The sequence below is a fragment of the Saccopteryx leptura genome, chromosome 9 (genome assembly GCF_036850995.1).
Source record: "Saccopteryx leptura isolate mSacLep1 chromosome 9, mSacLep1_pri_phased_curated, whole genome shotgun sequence".
Taxonomy (NCBI): Eukaryota; Metazoa; Chordata; class Mammalia; order Chiroptera; family Emballonuridae; genus Saccopteryx; species Saccopteryx leptura.
This window is the reverse complement of record NC_089511.1, coordinates 2435094-2459427: the sequence shown is the minus strand read 5'-3', so window position 1 is coordinate 2459427 and position 24334 is coordinate 2435094. Positions and strand designations below refer to the sequence as shown.

Genomic DNA, 24334 nt, shown 5'->3' with positions numbered 1-24334 from the left:
ATAGAAAGGGACCCAGGGGACAGGCTGTGGAGGGGGACTAGCAAGGGGCCGTCAAACGTCCCTGGAAATGAGTTGCAGTGGCATTTGAGCTGGGCCTTCAGAGTCCCCCTCTCTGTCTCTGGTGCGTAGAGAGTCCCTCCTAGACACACACTCAGCTGGGTGTCCCTCCACTGGCACCGCTGTCTCAGGGACCGGCTCAGAGCTATTTCTGGGGACCGGCTCTGGGGACCGGCTCAGAGCTATTTCGTAATGGCTGTCTACACAGGAGTGGCCGCCTCCCTGCATCTTTCTGTGAGCTGAGCCAAGTGGTGGGAACAACGCCTGGGTCTCAGGGTGTCTGAGCAAATAGCAGTCTGTGTGGCGTGCAGCCCACGCCGGGAGCCGGGAGCGTCTCTGGACACACAGGGAGCCACGCCTGGGAGACAGTGCCTTGTCACGTGAATCAGAGGTCACCCGCCGCGGTGAGACAGGTGTGGGGGGGAGCCAGGCACACAAATCAAACACACCAGGGAGAACCCCACTCAGACGCAGCTGAAGAGCCGTGGGAGCCAAGGTTCCACAACGCAGACACGCAGGGACACAGAGGAAGACCACGTGGAGATTCGTGCCGACGGACAGGCAGACCCAGGTCCGACGGAGGCATCTGTGGACAGCGTGGAAAACGAGCATCGGTCGAACAGATGAGAGAAATTTGCCATTCGCCCCCCCCCCCCATGAGGTGGGGACTGAGAAAGTGATCTGAAGGGCAGGAACTCCTTCAGCGGTTGGCCTCATTTATTGGAGAGCGGTAGGAGGCGTTGGGCATGCCACCACGCTCACTTTCTGTACAACAGAAATCATTACGCCGGAGAGAGAGCGAGCTCGGGGGCTCTGTCCTTGCTCGTAACTGGAAGTGGGGTGCCCGGTGCCCCGCGTGGTGCCATTGGGAGGACTCTGAAAGGGGAGCTTCTACTAGAGGGTCATTTGTAAACACCCCGGAGACCATGACTCAGCCCCTGCGGTGTGGGGTCCGCGGCTCGGTTTCCACACCCAGGCTACCCCGTGCTGTGACCGGAGCACTGAGTCTGCCACCCAGGACGTTCCCGGCACCCCGTGTGACTGCGCAGCCGTGGGGGACGCTCCGGACCCTGACCGAGGTCCCTGCTCAGGGGCGGCCGAGGCTGACAAGGAGCCTCAGGGAACCCAAGGGCGACTCCAGCTGTGCCTCACGACAGGGGGGGGGGGGGGAGGCGGGAACCAGGCCTTGAAAGTCGTGTCCCCGCCCATTGCCACACCCGCTTCAGCCCTCTGGCTCTCACCGACTGCCCCCCTGCGCTCAGGGCCCTGCTTAGACACCCGGGCGCTCAAAGAGAAGGTCTCTCTCTCTCTCTCTCTCTCTCTCTCTCTCTCACACACACACACACACACACACTCACACACACACACACACACACACACACCCAGAGAAGGGAATCTGTGTCCTTGAGAACTGCCCGGCTCCCGTGGCGCGGTGTGCCCTGGACAAAGGAGCCCTGGTCAGGGACATGCCAGGGCCACTGCTGGAGGTGGGGCTGACGCGCCCCAGAGTGAGAAGGGGACAGAGGACGGGACCTCGGAAAGGCACCGCCACGTCGGCCCTTTGCAAAGACTGACGAGGTGAACGACAAGCCCCTGGGGGTCCTGAAGTCCCCCGAGCTCTTGCGGTTCCCGCAGGTCCGGCGAGAACCAGCAGCGCCGCCGCACAAAGCCCCCGGCAACGGCACGGTCGGCAGAGACATCTGGTGGGTGGCACGTGGACCTGAGTCCCTTCACGAGGCTCAAAGTCTTCTTGGAGAATGGTGTTCTTTCTCCTCCTTGGTAGTATTCTCACTTAGAATTTCAAAACGCTGTATAAACAACGGGGCTGGTCCTGGCCGGTTGGCTCAGCGGTAGAGTGTCGGCCTGGCGTGCAGGAGTTCCGGGTCTGATTCCCGGCCAGGGCACACAGGAGAGGCGCCCATTTCCTTCTCCACCCCTCCCCCTCTCCTTCCTCTCTGTCTCTCTCTTCCCCTCCCGCAGCCAAGGCTCCATTGGAGCAAAGTTGGCCCGGGCGCTGGGGATGGCTCTGTGGCCTCTGCCTCAGGCGCTAGAGTGGCTCTGGACACAACAGAGCGACGCTCCAGAGGGGCAGAGCATCGCCCCCTGGTGGGCATGCCGGGTGGATCCCGGTCGGGCGCATGCAGAAGTCTGTCTGACTGCCGTTTCCAGCTTCGGAAAAATGAAAAAAACAACAACAACAACAACGGGGCTACTCACTGGCTGGTGGAGGAATGGGGACAGAAGCCGGGAGGGACCACGGGCATCCTCTTCAGAGAACAAAACCTAATGTCTTTTTTTTTTTTAAGACTGTGTCTTTCTTTTCTCTTCTTTTTTTCTTAACGTCCAAACTGGTTGCATAATCTCCTGGCGATAAAGTAACTGACAGTCTGGTTCCTGCACTTTTGACCCAATTGTTCTGCCTCTGATGAGAGTGGCCACAGCGGACGGAAGACTCAGTCCCTCACGGATCACCTCGCCAGTGCCCAGAGCACGGGTCTTCCTCCCAAAGATACAAAAACCGGGGCCAGAGAAGGAACACGGGAGCCGTGTTGGGCCATCCCGACATGCACAGGGCAGCTGACCACCTCAGAGGCAAGTGAACACCGTCGTGCCTGTGACCCTGGACGTGCCTGTGACCCTGGAGACAGCAGGATAAGGGCCACGCACACCACCCCACAGACCAGCGTGAGGGGAGTGACCCCGGTCGCTAGAGTAGTAGAAACCAACCTCGACTCTAAACCGACAGGTCGGAGCAGAGGACTGTCCACTAGCCCCATCTGGGCTCCAGATGTTGGGTTTTACTTGAATTAGGAAAAGTATTAGTTTGAATCATCCAAAATTTCCATTTTTACTGGTCAAGATAATCAAATTAACAGCACATTGGCTGTTTTTATAGACTATGGTCAAACGCCAGCAAGTTCATATGGTTCAACCTAACAGGAAACAATTTGAGAAACTGACTTTCATGAGCAAGAACATCATGGCAGGGACAGACTCCATCACTATCAACATTTCCAACGGGAAAGATCATGCTAACGAACCAGGCAGGACGGTCTCTGCCTCGGGACACGGGTCAGCACGCTTTACAGAGCGTTTGCTGGGCATCAGCGTTCCACTTCGGGAGCCGCGAGCCACGAGCCACACCCCTCTGGAGTCTCCAGGGCTGACGTCCCCCAACTTGACAAAGAAGTGCAGAGGGGGGTCCACCCCGGAGCCACCGTGCCAACCATGGGGCTCCACTCCCACGACTCCTCTTCCAGCTCAGTGACACTCAACAGCCACCTCCCAGCCCAGGAGAGGGAAGAGGGCGGAAGGTACGAGGCAGCTGTCACCAGGTCCCCAGATACGGCATGGCAACGCGTCAGAGGGGCCGCGACCAGCCTGCAGGACCAGCCCACTGCACGGTGGGGACGGGCAAAGCGGATTCCATGAGGCAGCCCCCTCCCACTCCGATGCATTTCCCGACAGAAAGCCGTGGGCTCAACGGCCAAGATGGCTCATAAAACCCACCACTGTCTTCAGACCAATTCCTTCCTGTGTTAAATAAATAAATAAAAGGAGAAAGATGCATGTTTCTCCTTTGTCTGCACAGAGCTCAGTCTGCAAAGAGCATCCTCTCACGTCTCTAACCCCGCCTCCAACACAGGAGAGGACAGGCTCTAACCCTGCCTCCCACACAGGAGAGGACGGGCTCCGACCCCGCCTCCAACACAGGAGAGGACGGGCTCCGACCCCGCCTCCCGCACAGGAGAGGACGGGCTCCGACCCCGCCTCCAACACAGGAGAGGGCGGGCTCCGACCCCGCCTCCAACACAGGAGAGGACGGGCTCCGACCCCGCCTCCCGCACAGGAGAGGACGGGCTCCGACCCCGCCTCCCGCACAGGAGAGGACGGGCTCCGACCCCGCCTCCAACACAGGAGAGGGCGGGCTCCGACCCCGCCTCCCGCACAGGAGAGGACGGGCTCCGACCCCGCCTCCAACACAGGAGAGGGCGGGCTCCGACCCCGCCTCCAACACAGGAGAGGACGGGCTCCGACCCCGCCTCCAACACAGGAGAGGGCGGGCTCCGACCCCGCCTCCCGCACAGGAGAGGACGGGCTCCGACCCCGCCTCCAACACAGGAGAGGACGGGCTCCGACCCCGCCTCCAACACAGGAGAGGGCAGGCTCTGACCCCGCCTCCCACACAGGAGAGGACAGGCTCTAACCCCGCCTCCAACACAGGAGAGGACAGGCTCTGACCCCGCCTCCAACACAGGAGAGGACGGGCTCTGACCCCGCCTCCAACACAGGAGAGGGCAGGCTCTGACCCCGCCTCCAACACAGGAGAGGGCAGGCTCTAACCCCGCCTCCCACACAGGAGAGCACATGAGTCCTCACCGTCTGGCCGCTGATCTCGCTACGGGAAAGGACTTCAGCTGTCGTTGCGTGTGACGTTAGCAGGACAGGCACTTTTTATCAGGCCGAGAAAATCTTTCCAGTTCCGGCTTGCACAACCGAATGTTGGCTTTGGTCAAATGATTCCTCTGCATCTCCTGAGATCATCTCATGAGCCTCCTTTTCTCGCCTGTTAGAAATGAACGATGTCGGTTTATTTTCAGATGCCCTGGGTTCAAGTCCAGCGGATCGCGATGTAGTCTTCATGCTCTGTTGCGTCCCGCTGGCTACAGTTTTGTGAAGCGTTTTTGAATCTGTGTTCGTGAGAGCCTCAACGTCCAGTCTTCTTGTGATGTCTCTTTCTCGTGTTGAGATTACAGGTAATGTGAGCCTCATAAAAATGAACTGAGAATCATTCCCCTGTTTTTAATCTTTTAGCAGAGTTCGGATAGAATTGGTATTATTTTCTTCCTTCAAGGATTGGTAGTATTCTCCCACTAAAGTCACCATCGGCCGCAGTTTTCTCTGTAGGAAGGTTTTTAAATATAAATTTAATTTCTTTAATAGATATAGGTTTATTTGGGTTATCTACGTTTTTCTTTGGTGATTTGTACCTATCAAGGAATGTGTCCATCAGGCAGTGGCGCAGCGGATAGAGCATCAGACTGGGATGCGGAGGACCCAGGTTTGAAACCCCAAGGTCCTCAGCTTGAACTCGGGCTCATCCGGTTTGAGCAAGGCTCACCAACTTGAACCCAGGGTTGCTGGCTTGAGCAAGTGGTCATCACTCGGTCTGCTGTAGCCCTCTCCCCAGTCAAGGCACATATGAGAAAGCAATCAATGAACAACTAAGGTGCCGCAACAAAGAATTGATGCTTCTCATCTCTTTCCTTTCCTGTTTGTCCCTATCTGTCCCTCTCTGTCTCAAAAAAAAAGTGTCTAATTTAAATTGTGGGGACCACGTGTTTTCAAATCATCTCACTAGGTTCCCTTTCATTTCATCCAAATCATATTTCTTGACTTTTTGGTCCCACTAAAAAATAACGCTTGGTTATTCTAACCACAGTTCCTGCTGGACTGTTCTAAAGTCATGTGGGCATTCGGGAAAAGGAACTGTTCAGGTGTCCCATGGCCAAGCCTCACGGGCACACTGCCATCCATCACCACTCGACATCAGGCAGGTGCAGGAAAGAGACGCGTGTCACAGGTGAGGAGTGTCTGAGAATCCAGAAGCTTCAGCCAAAATCTGGGCTTAAAAAAGCTGCCAGTGCAAGCCGTGGCTGGTTGGCTCAGCGGTAGAGCATCAGCCCGGTGTGTGGAAGTCCTGGGTTCAATTCCCCACCAGGGCACACAGAAGAGGTGCCCATCTGCTTCTCCACCCCTCCCCCTCTCCTTCCTCTCTGTCTCTCTCTTCCCCTCCCGCAGCTAAGGCTCCATTGGAGCGAAGATGGCCCGGGCACTGGGGATGGCTCCATGGCCTCCGCCTCAGGCATTAGAATGGCTCTGGTTGCAACAGAGTAATGCCCCAGATGGGCAGAGCATCGCCCCCTGGTGGGCATGCCGGGTGGATCCTGGCCGGGCGCATGCGGGAGTCTGTCTGACTCTCTCCCAGCTTCTCACTTAAGGAAAATAAAAAAAGCTACCCGTGCAACGGCCAGGCTGACCCTGTGCCTCCACTGTCTGCAGCAGCGCCCTCCTTTCGTCACCTCGCCCCTTCCTGGGCTGACGCGAGCTCCCCGGCAGAGGCTCTGACACAGCCTCTCCCATCCGCGTCCCAGCCAGCGCCTGATGTCACTGACACTGAAAGGGGCGTGGGCCACAGTCAACACTCAAACAAAACCCCCAGAAGCCACGCCTTCGCAGGTGGACAATCTCTGGCTTTCTCTGGGTTGGATGCGGTCAGCTGTCCTCTTTCAACGTGAGGTTTCCTCACAGTGGTGACAAGACGTGGGGTCCAGGAAAGGGGAGACCCCTGGGGACCGCACTGCACAGCTTCACCCGTCCCAGTTAGTGCCCGACGACACAGGGAGGGGGGGACGGAACATTAGCATCACTGATCTCCACCCGAGAATATGGTCAGCCAGGAATCATTCTTTCCGATCAATGTTGCTGACCAGTTACCTAATTAAAGAGTAAATCGAGGAAGAGAGCTCTGGCACCAGAGTGGACTTCTGTGCCTCCCGTGAGCTCTCGGCACCTCAGGGCTCTGTTTAGGGTTTTGCACTAATAACAGACGACCTTCCACACACAGGGAGAAATTGGGGGAAGCACCAATTTCAGGCCCCCCCCCCAAAGCACCAGCCCTGGTGCCTGCCACAGGGGGACGAGGCCAGTGTCCGCTCCACAGAAGAGGCAGGCACCCACGGGCGCCCCCGCCAGCCCCCGAGTGGTTGGTGCAGATACTCAGCGGAAGGGAGACCAGGAGCAATACAGAAGGAACACAGTTTTCTTCTCCCACGATTGCCCCACTGAGGTGAGCCACGTTCCCAGGACTTGCTCCGCGTCAGACGAAATTCTAAGTCCCGGCTTTCACTGTGAAGGCAAAAGGGAAAGGTGAGATCAGTCAAGAGTGTGGTGCCCGTCCTGACCCGCGGTGGCGCAGTGGATAAGAGTGTTGACCTGGAACACTGAGGTCACTGGTTTGAAACCCTGGGCTTGCCTGGTCAAAGCACATGTGGGAGTTGATGCTTCCTGCTCCTCCTTCCTCTCTAAAATGAATAAAGAGTGTGGTGCCTGACCAGGCGGTGGCACAGTGGATAGAGCAGGGGTCCCCAACCTACAGCCCTCGGGCCACATGTGGCCCCCTGAGGCCATTTATCCAGCCCCTGCTGCACTTCCGGAAGGGGCGCCTCTTTCATTGGTGGTCAGCGAGAGGAGCACTGTATGTGGCAGCCCTCCAATGGTCTGAGAGACAGTGAACTGGCCCCTGTGTAAAAAGTTCGGGGACTCCTGGGATAGAGCATCAGACTGGGATGCGGAGGACCCAGGTTCGAGACCCCGAGGTCGCCAGCTTGAGTGCGGGCTCATCGGGTTTGAGCAAGGCTCACCAGCTTGAGCCCAAGGTTGTTGGCTCGAGCAAGGGGTCACTCGGTCTGCTGTAGCCCTCCGGTCAAGGCACATATGAGAAAACAATCAATGAACAACTAAGAAACCGCAACAAAGAATTGATGTTATTCATCTCTCTCCCTTCCTGTCTGTCCCTATCTGTCCCTCTCTCTGACTCTCTCTGCCACACACACACACACACACACACACACACACACACACAAAAGTGTGGTCATTCCTGTCTGCCCCCTTTTCCGTCCTCCCCTGGCCCCCAGCCCCCGACCCAACCCGTGGACTCCTCAGTCAGAGCTGGCTGCCAGATAAGCAGTTCACCTAGTCACCTGGCTGGGTTCATTTATGAACCTCAGTGGGGTCATTTGCATTTCAAAATGAAACTCTGGAGAAAGCCACCTCCCCAGGAAAGAATGCCTCCCCTCGGTTGGGATGCCAGTCACCCTGGACCTCTTTGCCACGGTGCTCAATGTCCCCTGCATAAGGAGAAAGGGGAAATTGCGATCAAGTGGTGCGTCACCCAGATGTCACGAATAAATGTCACCAAGTACTCTCTCGGACGTCCAAAATAAATAAATAAAGCTTAACGGGCAGCATTTTTGCTAAAGTAACGCCAGCTCCCTCTGCCTCGGTTCCCACCTCTGTAAACACAGGAAAGGACACTTGTCACATGAAATTCATGAGCTCACGTCAATGCATCGCTGCCCCGTGTGAATTATTGACTCGGCGGGCACGACTGTCTCGCTCCCTGGTAATAACATGGTCGTTGGGCAGAAAATCATTTCATAGGAAAAGGGAAAAGGGCAGCAGGGGACATCCTCCCCTCCCCTCCCTGGAGGCAGCCCCGGCTGCAGCGGCCACTGTCCCCCCACAAACCTCCTCCTCTCCTCACCTCATCCATTTCGAATGCCGACAGTCACACCCCTCCCCCGGGCTCTTACGCTCTCTCTTTTGCCCCCTGCCCTCCTTTAAGCCTCTACCTCCTTTAATCCACTTGACTCCGTAACTGTCCCTTCTGGCTGGGAACGTTTTGATCAAAACCCAGTGACATTGTTTATAGAGAAATCACCCGGCTCCTGCTCCCGGTTGGATGGATGGACGGCTGTGGCTTTTAGCACCAAGGGCTGTGATTCTTTGAAGTGGCGGCTTCCTGACAGGCTTGGAAAGGAATTACTCTCAGACGTGGGCAGACGCCCCCCGCCGCTGAGTCAACCCTGGTGGTAGGCTGCCATCTCGCGACAGGCTCGGGTTTCCTGCGTCGGAGTGCAGGCAGCTCCAAGTGTCAGGCACTCCAAGACCTCCCCGGGGATAAAAAGAAACCAGTAAATGATAAATGCCAATACAGCCGGCCACAGTCCAAATGCCCAGTGAACACTGAAGCCAGTTCTTCAGGCATCAAGGGGCCTCACTGTATAGGAAAACAGGTTTCACAGCAGACTTGAGACCTTCGTCAAAAATCTGCAGTGTGCCCCGCGGCCGGCACCTCAGCCACCTCCTCCATCACATTCTCCTCCCGCCCCTCCTGCGCCCGGGTGTCAATGGGACGCTGCCCTCCTCTTGGCTCCAGTGGGGGGAGTGTGGGGAGGACCCGCCCAGACAGCACTGCCCCCCAGGCGAAGGTCAACAGGCCCCCAGGTGTGTGTTAGAGACGCATGCTCCCTCCGTGCCCCATGGCTCCTGGGGGTCCCCACTGAGCCCACAGACCTGAGAGAAACAGAGGAGCCACTCTAAGCACACAAAGGGGGTTGCAGACCAGTGCTGGGGAAACTGAGCCGGTGTCACCACACTGACAGCAGAAGGAACTTCACCGACAGGAACGAGAACACACGTGGGGCCGGAGAAGATGGAGAGTGAATGACTCCAGAGCCAGCCTGGACCGGGCTGTTCTCCAACCTGCACGGCCCAGCCCTTCAACTGCCCAAAGCCCCTCCGAGAGTTCCCAGCCGCAGGACGTGGCCCTTGGGACCCGACCATGTGAAGCACCTTTCCCAGGACCTCAGCCCTCCAGGGCCTGAGGTGCAGGAGCTGCAGGGAGGCCGGAAGCAGTCCCCATGGCTCCCTTCACCTAATCAGCAAGACGCAGGGGCCCGGGGAGGCCTCAAGCTTGCAGGAGACAAATATTTGGTTATGATGACGAAGGAAGGGGGTGTGTATGGCCTGGGAACATACTCTCAGGAGGTATGACAACATGAAGTCCGAACAGGGAGGCGTTTGCCTTCACAGCAAACACTAAAAGTATTCTTCAGCTCTAGAATTCCCGTATCTGTATCTCTGCTGAAGTTTCTCACCTTTCCACCCTTTTCTTTTTTTTTTTTTCCTTTTTCTGAAGCTGGAAACGGGGAGAGACAGTCAGACTCCCGCATGCGCCCGACTGGGATCCACCCAGCACGCCCACCAGGGGTGACGCTCTGCCCACCAGGAGGCGATGCTCTGCCCATCCAGGGCGTCGCTCTGCCGCGACCAGAGCCACTCTAGCGCCTGGGGCAGAGGCCAAGGAGCCATCCCCAGCACCCAGGCCATCTTTGCTCCAATGGAGCCTTGGCTGCTCCACCCATTTTTTTTATCCACCTGTTCTGCTAAGATAAGTGATGTATTTATAACAGCATTTTAGAGGCCTTGTCTTCCAGTTCAAACATCCACATAGAACATCTGTTCCAGTGGCTGTTCTCTTCTCCTGATTATGGGTCACGGTTCCTGCTTCCTTGTGTTTCACATATACTGACTTTTACACTTTAAAGCTGGCTGTCATGCATGAAAAAGGGGACTGGGAAAGACTGAAGGTGTCTCCATCTCCCAGAAGGACCACTGCTGGACCGCTATGCTGAGGTCTGACCCCTTCCCTGAATCAGGTCTCTCAATAGTTCCAAGTCCCCCTCTGGCCTCAGACACCTGTCACTCCCTCTCCAGCGGGGCTTTGAGAGTCAAACACCACAAAGCTAGGTCTCTGCTCCCCTGTTCTGCCCCCAATGCCAGGGTGGGGTGATTTTCTGTCAGCTCCTTTCTCCCTCCCACTTTTCCATGTGGACTCACACTTATGCAAGCACACAGTTCTCAGGCCCAGAACCAATGGCTGCTTCCCTCAAGTTGAGCACAGGTCAGAAGAGGCGAGGGGACGTGTGAGCTTTGTGCACACACATCCCACGCAGCCTGCAGTGACTTTCCTGCAAACCCTTCCAGGTCCTAGGGAACTACCCCAAAACATCCAGAGAAAGAGCTTTCTTAGGACCACCCCAAAGAGCCTCCTGTTCATTCAGATACTCTGTATCAAAACTAAAGCCAAGCATCCTTGGTGGGCTCAGCTCGGAGTAAAACCTCTTTGGAGAACTGGCGGAACCTATTACCACTGTGTTTCAGACGTGTGGGATCAAGAAAGCCTCCAGGAGTGACTTGTGGAGGTTGAGCGACAAAGAAACCTGGATTTCAGAAACTGGTATTTGGCCACACACGCTACGTGTGATGCCCACTGCTGTTCAGAATTCTCACTGGTTCGTCTTGAACTAATTTGGAGCACAGTGCTGCCTCGTGAGCAGACGGACTGCTAGGCCGTCCTCCTATTGGCATCCATCCTTGGATTCTTGTAGCCAGAGCACCCGGTTACCCATCAGGGGAGGGTGTGCCTGGCAGGAATGTCCCATTCAGCACTGGCACCTTACTTCCCAGGCTCTTCACTCTCTATCGGGTTGGGCAGTCTCCAGTGGCATCACTGAGTCTAAGAAATGACTGCTGGGGTCACTGCGTCCGAGTTCCCCCTACCACCACCATCACCATCACCACCACCACCTCCACCACGTCACCACCTCCAGCTCTCCTCGTCAACACACCACGTCTGGACCAGCACACAGATCAAGGGCAAAGCAGGGCCAGGGATGTCTGCAATCTTGAGCCTTCAAGATTATGTGCCCCACAATCAAGGGACTGTTTTAGCTACCTGGGAATGCAGATAATGGTGGGACTGGGTGCCAGGCCCTGTTTTATTTGAACATGGGCATCATCTCACTGAGTGATGATATGTAAATAATATGCTGACTTTTCTTTTTTTTTTTAACTGGATTACAACTTTCACTGAAAACGCCTTCCATGTTCTCATTACAGGTTTGCTGGTAGTTCTTCAGGACCATGAACCTTTTCTTAGACTCCAAGGAATGGTAGGAAATCTCCTGGAAGGGTCCTAATTGTCACAGACACGCACTTCTTTAATAGTTGGGACTCCATCCTTCTGAGAAGTTGTCTACGTCTAGGCGACTTCTCTTGAGTACTCAGCCTAACAGCCTGAATGTCTTAAAGGAGCCATCAGAGGAAACTTCACCAACAGGGCAAAACGTTGACTGTAGACTCTAAGAGCACATAGGTGTTCACTGTAGAATTTTTCCCCTTTCTTGTCTATGTGAACAGTAATATAGTCAACCGGGAGGGCAGGTCTCCCGTGGACGGGTCCCCCGGCCACGCCGCCGGCTTCCCGTGGAACGTTCACAGCATCACCAGCAAGAAAGCACCTGTGGCCTGACCTGTGGTGGTGCAGTGGATAAAGTGTTGACTTGGAATGCTGAGGTCACCGGTTCAAAACCCTGGGCTTGCCTGGTCAAGGCACATATGGGAGTTGATGCTTCCTGCTCCTCCCCCTTCTCTCTCTCTCTCTCTCTCTCTCTCTCTCTCTCTCTTTCTCACTCTCCTCTCTAAAATGAATAAATAAATAAAAATTAAAAAAAAGAAGAAAGAAAGAAAGCACCTGTGTCCGTGTTTGAGTTTATCACGCAGCACTGTGGGAGGGAGGGGGAAGAATTAGGCATTCCACGCGCCTCGGCCGCAATCCCGGCGTCCCCAGGCTCCCCCGCCTACGAAACACGAGGCTGAAAAAGTACACAGACCCACGTGGGTAGCCAGCCAGGCTCTCCCGGACCGCGGCGCCCTCTTCCAGGCGCATGCGCCACCCGAAGTCGGCGCGCTCAGTGACGTCACAGGAGGCTCTTTCCCCCCCCCCCCCACGAGCTCCGAGCGCCTGCGACTCCAGCTGCGACCCCCGAGCGTGTTCGTCTGTGGACTCCGCGTGCCCCGCGAGCGTGGGCACAAGGAACCTCTCCGCCACCGACTGTGACGACCGAGGCTGTGGTGACCGAGGGCTGCTGAAGAAGGTGGAGAGAGGGGAGGCGTGAGCGGCCCCTGGAGGAGACGTCATCAGGGCGCGCCGGAAGTGGACCCAGCATGCAGAGTGAGTGGGTTTGAGGGCCACGGAGCTGGATGCGAAGGGTCGCGTACAGGGTGCTGGTGGGTGGAAAGGGTCGCTGTGGACATTGAATGTAACTGCCCTGGGGGTTATCCCACCTTACATCATCGGGGCAGCTGAGCGCCAGAGGCCCGGCTGGCCCGGCCCCTGAGCCGGGGGTTGATGCCAGCGCTGGAGGCGGCTTTGCTGGGTGTGCTCGGGGGTGTCTGTGCTCGAGGACTGACCGCCCAGGGCCTTCGCCCGACCGGACCGCCACCTCCCTGGCTGAGCGTGGTCAAGGCCTGCCCAGCCTGCTGCTCTGTGAACGACCCGGGTCCGGGTGAAGCTCTGCGAGCTTGCCGGGCAGTGACCCCGCTAACGCTGGCTTTGGGAGTTGGGCGGAGGAGAGACATGCCACGGAGGGGAGCAGGCACGCGGGGCAGGGCTAGGCAGAGGCATGTAGACACTGGAAAACCGGGCCTGGCGTCGGGATCCTGAGTCCCACCTCGGCCGGTCCCTACGTGCGTGTCCAAGTTATGCACCTGGGCATAGCTGAACTTCCGTTTTCCCACGTGCAGAATAGGAACAACGATTGCGTTCAAGGGTCGTTCAGACGGAATAATGAGATAAAATACGTGCGCATTTTAATAAAGCACGTAATGGGTGCTCAGTAACTCACTATCAGATGTATGTTGTCACAGAAAGGACTTCCAAGTCTAGGCTCCTGTGACAGTTGAAGCAGTCATTCCCCAGGGTTCTGGGCCTTGCAAGTTTCTCTCTACAAATAGGTGATAATCCCCGTCTTACATGTGAGGGAGAGCTAGACTCAATATATAAAACTTGTAACTGCCTGACCAGGCGGTGGTGCAGTGCGTAGAGCGTCGGACTGGGATGCAGAGTACCCAGGTTCGAGACCCCGAGATCGCCAGCTTGAGCACAGGCTCATTTGGTTTGAGCAAAGCTCACCAGCTTGGACCCAAGGTCGCTGGCTCCAGCAAGGGGTTACTCAGTCTGCTGAAGGCCTGTGGTCAAAGCACATATGAGAAAGCAATCAATGAACAACTGAGGTGTCGCAACAAAAAGCTGATGATTGATACTTCTCATCTCTCTCTGTTCCTGTCTGTCTGTCCCTAACTATCCCTCTCCCTCTCTCTGACTCTCTCACTGTCTTTGTAAAAACAAACAACAAAAAAAAACAAAGCAAACAGACAAACAAAAAAACTTGTAACCACTTTGGTTTGCTTTATCAGACATGCACAAGGGAGCTGGGGTGGAATTTACAGAGTGCAGTGTGAACCAGATTTCAAACCAGGCCTTTGTCTCATTCATACTCTGTTCACATCCCAGACTCTGTCCCCACTGCCATGGTTTTTTTCAGACACATTCAATAAGAAATAGGAGTGTGGAAGTTCTTAGAGATTGAAACCACAGTGGTGTATATATACATGTATTTTTAGCTTGAAGAAACATCTGTTGCATTTTATCAGTTTAGGACACCATCAATTATATGGTACATTCCAATTTCATAGATATTAAACTGTGGCATCTTACTATCAACAAAACATAATACTCCCAGTCATCTGCATCACATGACTTTTAAATGAGTTACTTCACAAATAGAGCCACTCCTTGAGCTCCTAACCTGTGGTATCTTAAATCAGTGCCACTCCACATGTGATCTGCTGACCTGCAGTTTCATCTGAGAACTTGCTAGAAATGCAGGTTCTGGGGGTGGGGCTCAAGGATCTATATTTTAAGAGGACCCAGAGGTTCTGACACACACTGATGTTTTGGAGAAGCGTTGTTTTGAAACCTACCCTTGGGATTTCTATGACGAGTGTGGCCAGAGGGCGGGACAAGAGGCTTCCAGGAAAGCTTCGAAACTGCTGTTTGTACTACCCCATCTTCTCCCATCTCTGGATAAGCAGTTATTTTCACAAGACGTCTTAGGTCTTGTATCCAACAGGAATCATTTTGTGCCTGTTTTTGTTTGTTTGTTTCTTTCAATCCCCCAGGTGTAATCTACCATGCCTTCTCTCAGAAAGAGGCGAAAGAGCTTGATGTTCAGGTAAGGTGCTTGGCAGGAACGCTGGGAGCAGTGGGGGCGATGACAAAGATGGCTCGGTGGCTTCAAAGCCCTTAAGCTGCTTTAGGTGTCCTTTCCCACGCCTCACTCCTCATCCTCCCAGTAGACGTGTTGGGCTCAGGCCAGGTCTGTTGTTCTGACAGCCCATTTCCACGTGCTGGCCTCCATTCTCGTCATGCCAGAGTCAGGCCTGGTTCACTGGGACTTCCTGATCAGTGCCATCCCCCTTGGGGTAGGGGACACCAGGTGATGTCTACCTGAAATCTGCCCTGGTGGACACTGTCATTTGGCCTGGTCACTGTGCCCCCAAAGAGGGCAGGCAAGTCACCTTCCGTAAGTGAGAGTCCCAGGTGCAGAGTCTGGGTGTTGTGACCGTGGTCGTCCGATTGGCAGAAGCTATGCTGATGACTCATGAAGATACCTTGAAATCAAGATTTTGAAAGGCGAATATACCTTTATTTGGCTTCTCCGTGGAGGGGCCAGTTATATGTTTAAGACAATCCAGTAATTGTTCTCTGACAGTGATCATAATGATGAGGGATTTTTAGCTCCCCTTACTGTGAGCCGCTTGAAGATTGTGCATATCACATCTTCACCACAGACACATTAGCCTCAGGGTGTTTCCAGCCTGCTGGGTGCAGCGAGTGTCCAAGAAAGGGCTTGGCCAAGAGGCAGGGCCTCCGCAGACAGTGCTCCCGGGCCGTGGCAGACCGTAGGGCGGAGGCACTGGAGAGAGGAGCAGACTGGGGCTGCGGCGTGAGAGGCGGTGACGCTTGGAGTTCTTCCCAGAGTTACGCTCACAGCTGTGACAGCGATTCTGCCCAGAAGCCCTCTGGGCAGCCTGTGCTCCGTCACGGTCACAGGACACTCTGCGGCAGGCTTGAGAGAGTGAGCACAGGGAGGGGTGGGGCGCTGAGAGGTCTGACGGGCCGTACCCCAGGCGATGCAGAAGCAGACGTGGAGAGGAGCCACGACGCGTCCAGAGAGCTGCCACAACGGGGCGCCGTGCAGCAGCCCTAACGTTCCTCAGTCTTCCCTCCCTGCCAGAGGCCAGGGAGGTCTCTTCCAAACAGAGAGGGGGTTTGTGTTGTTGGCTTTATTTGTTGGCATATTTTTTTAATATCATCAGAATAATTTCAGCGAAGCAGGGTAGGAGGCAGCCAGCGTTTGAATGTGACTTTTTGCATCTGGACAGCGATGGGCCGGGGGGAAGGGGGGTGGGCTCCCAGCAGGTGAGAGGTCATGTGAGCCTCGGTCAGCGGAGGCAGCCCCTCGGTGTGGGAGGGCACGGGGTCCCACACCACCGTCTCCACGCAGCACTCGGGACCCCAGCGGGCCGAGGCCTTCGTCAGGGCCTTCCTGAAGCGCAGCACACCCCACATGAGCGCGCAGGCCCGCGAGGACCAGCTGCAGCGCAAGGCCGTCGTCCTGGAGTACTTCCCCCGCCGGAAGCGGAAGGAGAGGAGGAAGAAGTCCCGGGGCCTCTCCGCCAGGCAGCGGAGGGAGCTGCGGCTGTTTGACATCAAGCCGGAGCAGCAGAGGTACCAGGCCCTCCACCCTGGGTGGCCGCGTCCTCCTCGTCTGCCACCAGGGGGCAGCCTTCCTTTACCGAGTCAGGCTGGGTCTGGGGTTGGCTTTTCCTAATGCGGCGGCCTGGCTGGCTTCTGTCCCAGCCCTCGCTGATGAGACCCCTGCCTTAGTGAATCTGTTGCCCGTGGCAACAGGCTGTTTGTCTTCCAGCTTTTTTAGAAAAAGCAGAACTGGGATTTCTTAATATATGTCTCTGTATAGCTTTTAATAGCACCAGACAGAATCACCCACTGGGGTTTGATTGCCAAAGAACGTGATGCCCACATGTTTCGGAAGCTTCAGAAGGGGACACATGGCTCTTTGTGGGAGGACGTGTTTCTTCCTCCCGCTGACGGGCCACCCTCCCGGCCACGGCCCTGGGAGGACGTGTTTCTTCCTCCCGCTGACGGGCCACCCTCCTGGCCACAGCCCTGTGTTGACGTGTCTGAGGACTGTTTGTGGACTTTTACTTCGAGATCTGCACCCAAATAGCCTCCCACAGCCACTGCAGCCTGTCACTTTGTCCACAGCCCCTCTCGAGAAACCAGCCGGGCGCTGGGTGCAGGAGGGGCCGCCCTGCCCGGCGTGCCTTGGTGTCCCCACTGCAGAGCCCACTGCGGGTTTGAGCCCGAGGTTCTCGTCCCCTAACCCAGAGCACCTGGTCAGTGGGCTCTGCACGAGGCACCTGATGCGTGACGATGGCCCTAGAGGAAAGTCCTTGGGGACATCGCGTCTGCTTGCTCTTCCTCGTCTCATCACACCCCTTCCGGGCGGGCCTGTCACCTGCACAGGGTCCTGCGTGGCAGCCGGCACCTCCTGTTCAGTGAGGGCTTCCCTCGTTCAGCTTTTCCGTAATCACAACCCCCGAGTCAGCAGCCTAAACAAGACTGAAGTCCATGTCTCTCTTGTGAGGGGAAGTCCAGGTGGGCCGGTGCTGGGCTGTGGGGCAGGCAGTTCCGCGGCTGTCAGGGGCCCGGGCGGCGTGGCCCTCGCTGTGTCCTTGCTGCTCCAGCACCTTCTGACGCTGCCTGTGGTCTCAGATGCTGCCTGAGCCCCAGCTGTCCCAGCTGCACCGCGCCGGCAGGGAGCGTGGGAGGCCACGGGAGGCGTGCCTCCTCCTCCTGTTAGCAGAAACGCAGCCTCAGGCGCGTTCCACCAGCGAGGGCACAGGTTTGAGAGTGGGGAGCGCCCGACCTGAGTCCGCACGGACCCCAGGCCGTCCTTGGCGTGAAGCCAGGCTCCATACGGTGGACGTTGTCCTCCCAGGCTGCCTGACTGTTGACCCTTTTCTGACTTGGCTGCAGATACGACCTCTTCGTCCCTCTGCATGAGCTCTGGAAACAGTACATCCGGGACCTGTGCAGCGGCCTCAAGCCGGACACGTGAGTTGCATTCCCGAGGCTGTGCCCTTCGGGTCAGCACCCTGCCTTGTGAGCATTGTTGGAGGCGGCCAGCTCTCTGCAGGACGGCCCGCCCGCCCACCCCTGCAGGGCGCGGGGTCACATGGACAGAGAGGCTTCTGTTTCCTCCCAGGCAGCCACAGCTGATCCAGGGAAAGCTGCTGAAGGCAGATCTCCACGGCGCCATCATCTCAGGTACCTGGCCTCGGAGCTCCTGGCCCCCCGGGCCCCAGCCGCCTCGTGGGCACCCCAGGTCGGCACGGGGGTGGAGATGACCTGCCAGCCGGCCGCCTCGTGGGCACCCCAGGTCGGCACGGGGGTGGAGATGACCTGCCAGCCGGCCGCCTCGTGGGCACCCCAGGTTGGCACGGGGGTGGAGATGACCTGCCAGCCGCCCGCCTCGTGGGCACCCCAGGTTGGCACGGGGGTGGAGATGACCTGCCAGCCGGCCGCCTCGTGGGCACCCCAGGTCGGCACGGGGGTGGAAATGACCTGCCAGCCGGCCGCCTTGTGGGCACCCCAGGTCAGCACGGGGGTAGAGATGACCTGCCAGCCGGCTGCCTTGTGGGCACCCCAGGTCAGCACGGGGGTGGAGATGACCTGCCAGTTCTGGCCACTCTGAACACTCTCTGGACGGACTCCACATGGGGGTCCCCGCAGCAGTCCCAGCAGGCGTGGTGGCTGCAGGCGCGCGCCCACAGCCTGGCGTCTGGAACAGAAGGCCGCTTTCACCCAGTCCCGTGGCTTAAATGTCAGCTCTGACTGACACCTCCCAGGTTGCCATCTTTGGTGCTGACCTTGACCCAGAGTGCCTCGTTTCTTCATCTGTCCGTGTACGGAGCCTCCTGCACCCCTGACAGGCAGCGTGCCCGTCACACCCCCAGACAGAGCTCTGGGCCCCTCCTGGGAGGGCCCCTCCCCGGTCTTCCCCATCTCAGCTCCGGGCACACTGCTCACCTGGCTCTTTAGACCAAGAGCCCGGGAGGTGTCCACGTGTCTTCTTTCCTCACCGCTGCCCAGTCCTCCAGCGCTTCCTGGCACCTGAGTCTGGGCCACTTCTGTGGCCGCTGACCCTCCCCTGCGGACCCTCCCTTGTGGACACACTGCCCCGGCTGTGCTCTGAAGGCCTCTCCACATTCCTGGGGCCCCACACTGGCCAGCTCTCTGCCGCTCACACACCAGCCCTGGGCTTCTGCTCCTTCCCCCGGCCCAGCGGGCTCTCTGTGTCTATGGACCGGCTCTCGTTCAGGTCCCCACTCAGACGTCACTTCCCCGAGAGTCTGCCATCGCCACAGTGCCCCCTGCTGTCTCCCCTGATTCCCCTTCCTGCTTGTTGAGGTTAGAAAGCAGTGTCTGGTTTGGTCGGCATTCCCACTCCTGCCAGGACACGAGCTCTGTGGGAGCAGCACCCAGGACTGTGTTCACTGACCGGCCGGGCCCCTCGCAGGTGCCCCGTGTCTGCTGCTGCCCTAGAGCGGGTCCCCTCCCCCACTGCGGGCGCGGTGGCCAGTCCCACTGCAGCCAGAGCAGGGTCCTGGGAACACGACAGGTGGTGTTCGTTCAGATCCTACAACTCGCACGGCCGCATCCAAACAACTGGACTCAGGGCCTTGGTGCTGGACACACAAGTGACCTCTTGGCTCCCCATTCCTGCCCACGCCTCCTTGGCAGCTGGCCCTCCAAAGGCTGCCCTGTCCAACCATAGCAGAGGCTGTGAGGTCACAGGCAGTGGATCGGGCAGCCGGGGTCCTCGTGCACCTCAGCCCCACCCCCCCACGCCCCCACCCTTACCCCACACCGCAGAGACTGAGCGAGACCTGCCTTCTTCCTCCGCAGTCACGAAATCCAAGTGCCCCTCCTACGTGGGTGTCACAGGGATCCTTCTACAGGAAACAAAGCATGTTTTCAAAGTCATTACCAAAGAAGACCGCCTGAAAGGTACGTGACCGTGTCTCTGCGGGCGCATGGGCTGTGACCTGCCGGCCACGGCGTCTGCCCCTCCTCGCCCGTCTGCGGGCTCGCTGTGGCCTCGGCCAGCACTGGTTCCAGGCACCTGCCCCACGGCCCACCCGGAGGAGTGCAGCTGACCACTCAACAGGGAGGCGGCCAGGGTGGGCCTGCCCCTGGAGTCCCGAGCTGTCCTTGGCGGGGCCCCCAGGTTCCAGGAGGCCGGCGAACTAGCCCTCTCGCTTGCTGGAGCCTGTCTCTGGTGGACAGGCGTGAGCACACACGGACCCACCCCGTCAGAACCACACTTGGCGGTCCGGTTCCTTTGACTTTGAGCTGGTGTTACCTGCTGCTTCCTTCATTCCCATTTTGCTCGAGTTTTAACCTCAGAAAAAGTGGTTATAGTTTTCCCATCGAGTGTGAGCCCGTCAGAGTGAAGTGGGGAGACCCGATTCTGGCATTTTCCTAAGCGTTTCTGGCTCTGAGAACTGGGCTCAGAGCCTTTAGCCCTGAAAGTTCCCTGCTGAGCTGCATCTAAGATGTGGCTGCGTCCGCTGTGGCACAGGAGCCCAGCAAGCCCGGCTGGTGCCTCGCGGGTCCCGTTTCCCTGTTCACGTGTTTCTGACAAACTCCGTGGGAAGGAGAGTGTGCGGCTGCCCCCTCACCCTCTCCCCTTTCCTTCAGTGATCCCCAAGCTGAACAGTGTGTTCGCCGTGGAAACCGACGGCTTCATTTCCTATATTTATGGGAGCAAATTCCAGCTTCGGTCCAGTGAGCGGTCCGCAAAGAAGTTCAAAGCGAAAGGCAGCATCGACCTGTGAGCTCTGGCCGCCACGTGGTCACTGACGACCACGGAAGTGCAGGCTCGCGGGCCCCCAGCTCCCGTTCTGTTGGGGACCACCTGGCCAGCGGAAGTGGGGTGACAACAGTTCATTGTCGGGAAGAAACACCACCACCGTGCTGAACACAGGGAGCAGAGGCTGCCTAGCTCTGGGGGCGGGGGCTTAATTTTTATCACTCCAGAGAGAAGAGACGCAGGAAACACGAAGCCCACGCTGGCCGAAGAGTGGGATGTTGGGTTCTTTTTCTGCTTCTGAGTGTCCTGTGATGAATCATTGTTTAAGTGACAATAAAACACACGTGCAGACGTGGGCTCCGGATGAGAGGTGTGGTTTTGGCAGGGCGGCAGCGGGGAGGGACCGGTCCGGGCTGTGCCCCCTGGCCTTGCGCTCTGCTCCTGCAGACGCCTGCCAACAGCGCCCGGCGTCCGAGACACGTGCCTGTAAGTCGCACCTGCTGCCCGACTGACCTGACGGCTCTCCTTTCCTGTAAATGGAAGTGGCTCCAGGAATTAGAGCTCGGGCGGCACAGGGCTGGGGAGGGTGCCAGGCTGGCTGCACTCGGCGCCGGTTCCGGAATGGAGCGTGAACCAGCAGGTTCTCACGCCCGAGCCCGTCACCTGTGGAGGAAGGGACTGCAGCAGAACAAGGCTGTGACTCCTGAGGTCTGACCCACTGGTGAAGCCGCGTCCCCAACAGCAGACTTCGCTGACATCTTAGTTCCATTTTTATGGCCAAAAGCCCAGGCCCTGACCTGAGCCCAGCTCTGTGGCCACGTGGCTGCAGGCCAGCAGACGGCCCTTCTGTGCAGGGCCTGTGTCCAAGCCGGCCGGTGCCTGAGGGACAGGGTGGCGGGGCCAGCCTTCTGGTGCCTGTGCCAGGGAGCAGGTGGCTCAGAGGACCCGCTGCCCTTTCTTCCGAGAAGCAGGTGTCCGAGTTCCAGACAGAAGCGTTCCTGGCAGCAAACCGGCAGCAAATGTCACCTGCTTTTCTTCCCACCAAGAGGCGTGGCAACCCCGGGGGCTTTGTTTCTCACTGTCCCCCCCCCCGGAGTCCACCCTGGGAGAGGGACTCAGTGGTGGGGGAGGGGGTGCGGGCCCCCTGACTTCACGACTGGAGACCCGAGGCTCTTGGCACTCAGGGTCACAGGCCGACCTCTGCGGCTGCGTGTGGTGTGCGTGCTGTCTGGTGCTCACCAGGCTGGTTCTGAGTGCCGTGGGTGCTGCCACAAGTCCAGCCATCACTGCCCGCGGTGCAGAGCTCAAGTCCCAGCACCACCTTGACTGAGCCCGGCTGTGGTTTCCTCACTTTGCCACCAGGAGACTGACTGAAGCGCTCCCGGCCCAGGGCCTCCCACCTGAGGGGCGGAGCCGGGGTTTGCAGCCACTCTGTGGCAGAGCGATGTGGTGACAAGGTGAGAGACATTTGTCCTCGCGTGTGTGCTGCCTGTGATCCGGTCCCTTGGGAGTCTATCCTCCGTGTAGACGCAGGGCACAGGTGCTGGGCGCCCTCGGACAGGAAAGGCAGCCAGTGTTATGTAAACAGTCACTTCCCAGAAGAGCTGGGGTGCCACTTGACACGTGAAAGCTGCCCGTCACCTGGCACAGACTCGAGTTTCCGGAATTAGCTGTTGTTCTCCCCAAGGCGAGAATGCTGACCTGCTGCGGTGGCGCTGGGCATGCCTGCTTCTAGGACGCCGGGTGTCCCCAAGGACAAGCCATCCCCCAGCAGACAGGACGAGAAGGGCCCAGGCCGGGCAGGACAGCCGCTCGAAGTGAGCACTCCTGATGAGGCTGTGATGACCGCTGCCAAGGACCAGGCCAAGGCTGGGGACATGGTCCTGGAGGGCGCCCTGGTCTCCCACCTCCACGTCCAGGGAGCAGAACCCTGCAGAGCAAGAGCACTGGGCCTGGAGGCTCCTGTGAGACTCAGCTCGGCTGGCCTCACACATAAACCTTCATGCCCCGGAGGCCGTGAGCAGCAGGGTGCCGAACACCTCAGGCTAAGGGACCGGAAGACATCAGCCAGGGACCCTCAGTCCCCGTACACTGAGTGGGCCCTAGGACCTCAACATGCCCCGGGGCCAGCCAGCCGTGTGCAGGACGCAGCCACAGAACAGGGCCCCCAGAGGCCAGGCAGAGCAGCTCCACAGGAGGACAGGGCAGCACACCTGGATGAAGGGGGGCTGGACACCAAGGTGCCGTCGGGGTTGGTGTCCGGAGAGAGCTGTCCTCGACCATGCTCGTGACGGTCCTCACACGGCCCCCCTCTGAGCGCATCGTGGAGCTCAAGAGAGAGCTGCTGGCCCTGGCCGGTTGGCTCAGCGGTAGAGCGTCGGCCTGGAGTGCGGGGGACCCAGGTTCGATTCCCAGCCAGGGCACACAGGAGAAGCGCCCATCTGCTTCTCCACCCCCCCTCTCCTTCCTCTCTGTCTCTCTCTTCCCCTCCCGCAGCCAAGGCTCTATTGGAGCAAAGATGGCCCGGGCGCTGGGGATGGCTCCTTGGCCTCTGCCCCAGGCGCTAGAGTGGCTCTGGTCGCGGCAGAACGACACCCCGGAGGGGCAGAGCATCGCCCCCTGGTGGGCAGAGCGTCGCCCCTGGTGGGCATGCCGGGTGGATCCCGGTCGGGCGCATGCGGGAGTCTGTCTGACTGTCTCTCCCCGTTTCCAGCTTCAGAAAAATAAAAAATTTAAAAAAAAATAAAAATAAATAAAAAGAGAGAGCTGCTATGTTTTCTTCTCAGGACACCAGTCCTGAGGGGTTAGGGCCCCACCCTTCTGACCTCATTTAACCCTAATTACCTCCTTAAAAGCCCCATCTCCAAACACAGTCCCTTGGAACTGTTAGGGCTTCGACACAGGAATTGGGGGGGGGGGGGTGGTAATTCCATCCGTAACAGTCGAGGAGCTGTCCCACCCGAGACAGACCAGCTGTGGCCCCTGGAAAGGCTGCAGTCCCTAGCCTGGCCCCCCGTTCTCAGACACTGGTCTGGCCTTTCCACACCCTGTGCAGGGTTCTTGGGTCCTCAGCCAGTTCCAGAGGGACCCTGGGACTTCCTGCACTGGGACCAGCAGGGTGCCTGTGACAGCAGCCAGGTCCTGGGCTGCAGTCAGACTCCGGGGTGGAACGGGCAGAGGTGCTTCCACGTTTCAGTGCGACCCCGGCTGGCTGCCCTGACCGCTGATGTGTGGAGACCGTGGCTCCAGATGGTGTCTGCAGCCTCTTCCAGCTCTGACGCGCACACCGCGGTTAAGGTCGTGGACTCCCGGGAGGCCGCTTTCTGGACACCGGACAAGATTGCCAAACGGCTTCTCTCTCAGGAGCTGAGGAGTAAACACGAATGTTCCCCCTAAAATGCCATAAATTAATGGTAAAAAGCTCTCTTTCTGGATGATGACTTTCGTTCTAATTCAGTTTGCGTTTCTTTCCTATAATGCCTAATTAAGACATCTGTTAAATGTCTATAATATTAATTTAATCGAGGGGGTCCTAATAGAACTGCATAGGAATTGTCCATTTAATTAACCTCATGGGCCTTTAATGGGTGTCTTAAATAGACATCATTAGCCAGAGTGGTAGACAAGTTAAAATTATAGTCAGGGCCCTGGCCGGTTGGCTCAGTGGTAGAGTGTCAGCCTGGCGTGCGGAAGTCCCGGGTTCGATTCCCGGCCAGGGCACACAGGAGAAGTGCCCATCTGCTTCTCCACCCCTCCCCCTCTCCTTCCTCTATGTCTCTCTCTTCCCCTCCCGCAGCCAAGGCTCCATTAGAGCAAAGATGGCCCGGGTGCTGGGGATGGCTCTG

The 24334-nt window shown here is 57.8% G+C and overlaps 1 protein-coding gene across 1 annotated transcript; it reads left to right on the top strand.

The window, feature by feature from the left end:
- The first annotated feature begins 12465 nt into the window (after positions 1-12465).
- Positions 12466-20853, top strand: POP4 (POP4 homolog, ribonuclease P/MRP subunit). Its single transcript, XM_066349188.1, has 7 exons — positions 12466-12697; positions 14707-14759; positions 16095-16318; positions 17651-17728; positions 17880-17941; positions 19583-19684; positions 20378-20853. The coding sequence occupies exons 1-7, from the start codon at positions 12691-12693 to the stop codon at positions 20512-20514; spliced, it is 663 nt and encodes a 220-aa protein (XP_066205285.1). The 5' UTR covers positions 12466-12690; the 3' UTR covers positions 20515-20853.
- The last annotated feature ends 3481 nt before the right edge of the window (positions 20854-24334 follow it).

Coding starts and splice junctions, on each gene's coding strand:
- POP4 (XM_066349188.1), top strand. Junction 17,729..17,879: donor AGCGGCCTCAAGCCGGACAC/GTGAGTTGCATT, acceptor GTTTCCTCCCAG/GCAGCCACAGCTGATCCAGG. Junction 17,942..19,582: donor CCACGGCGCCATCATCTCAG/GTACCTGGCCTC, acceptor CTTCCTCCGCAG/TCACGAAATCCAAGTGCCCC.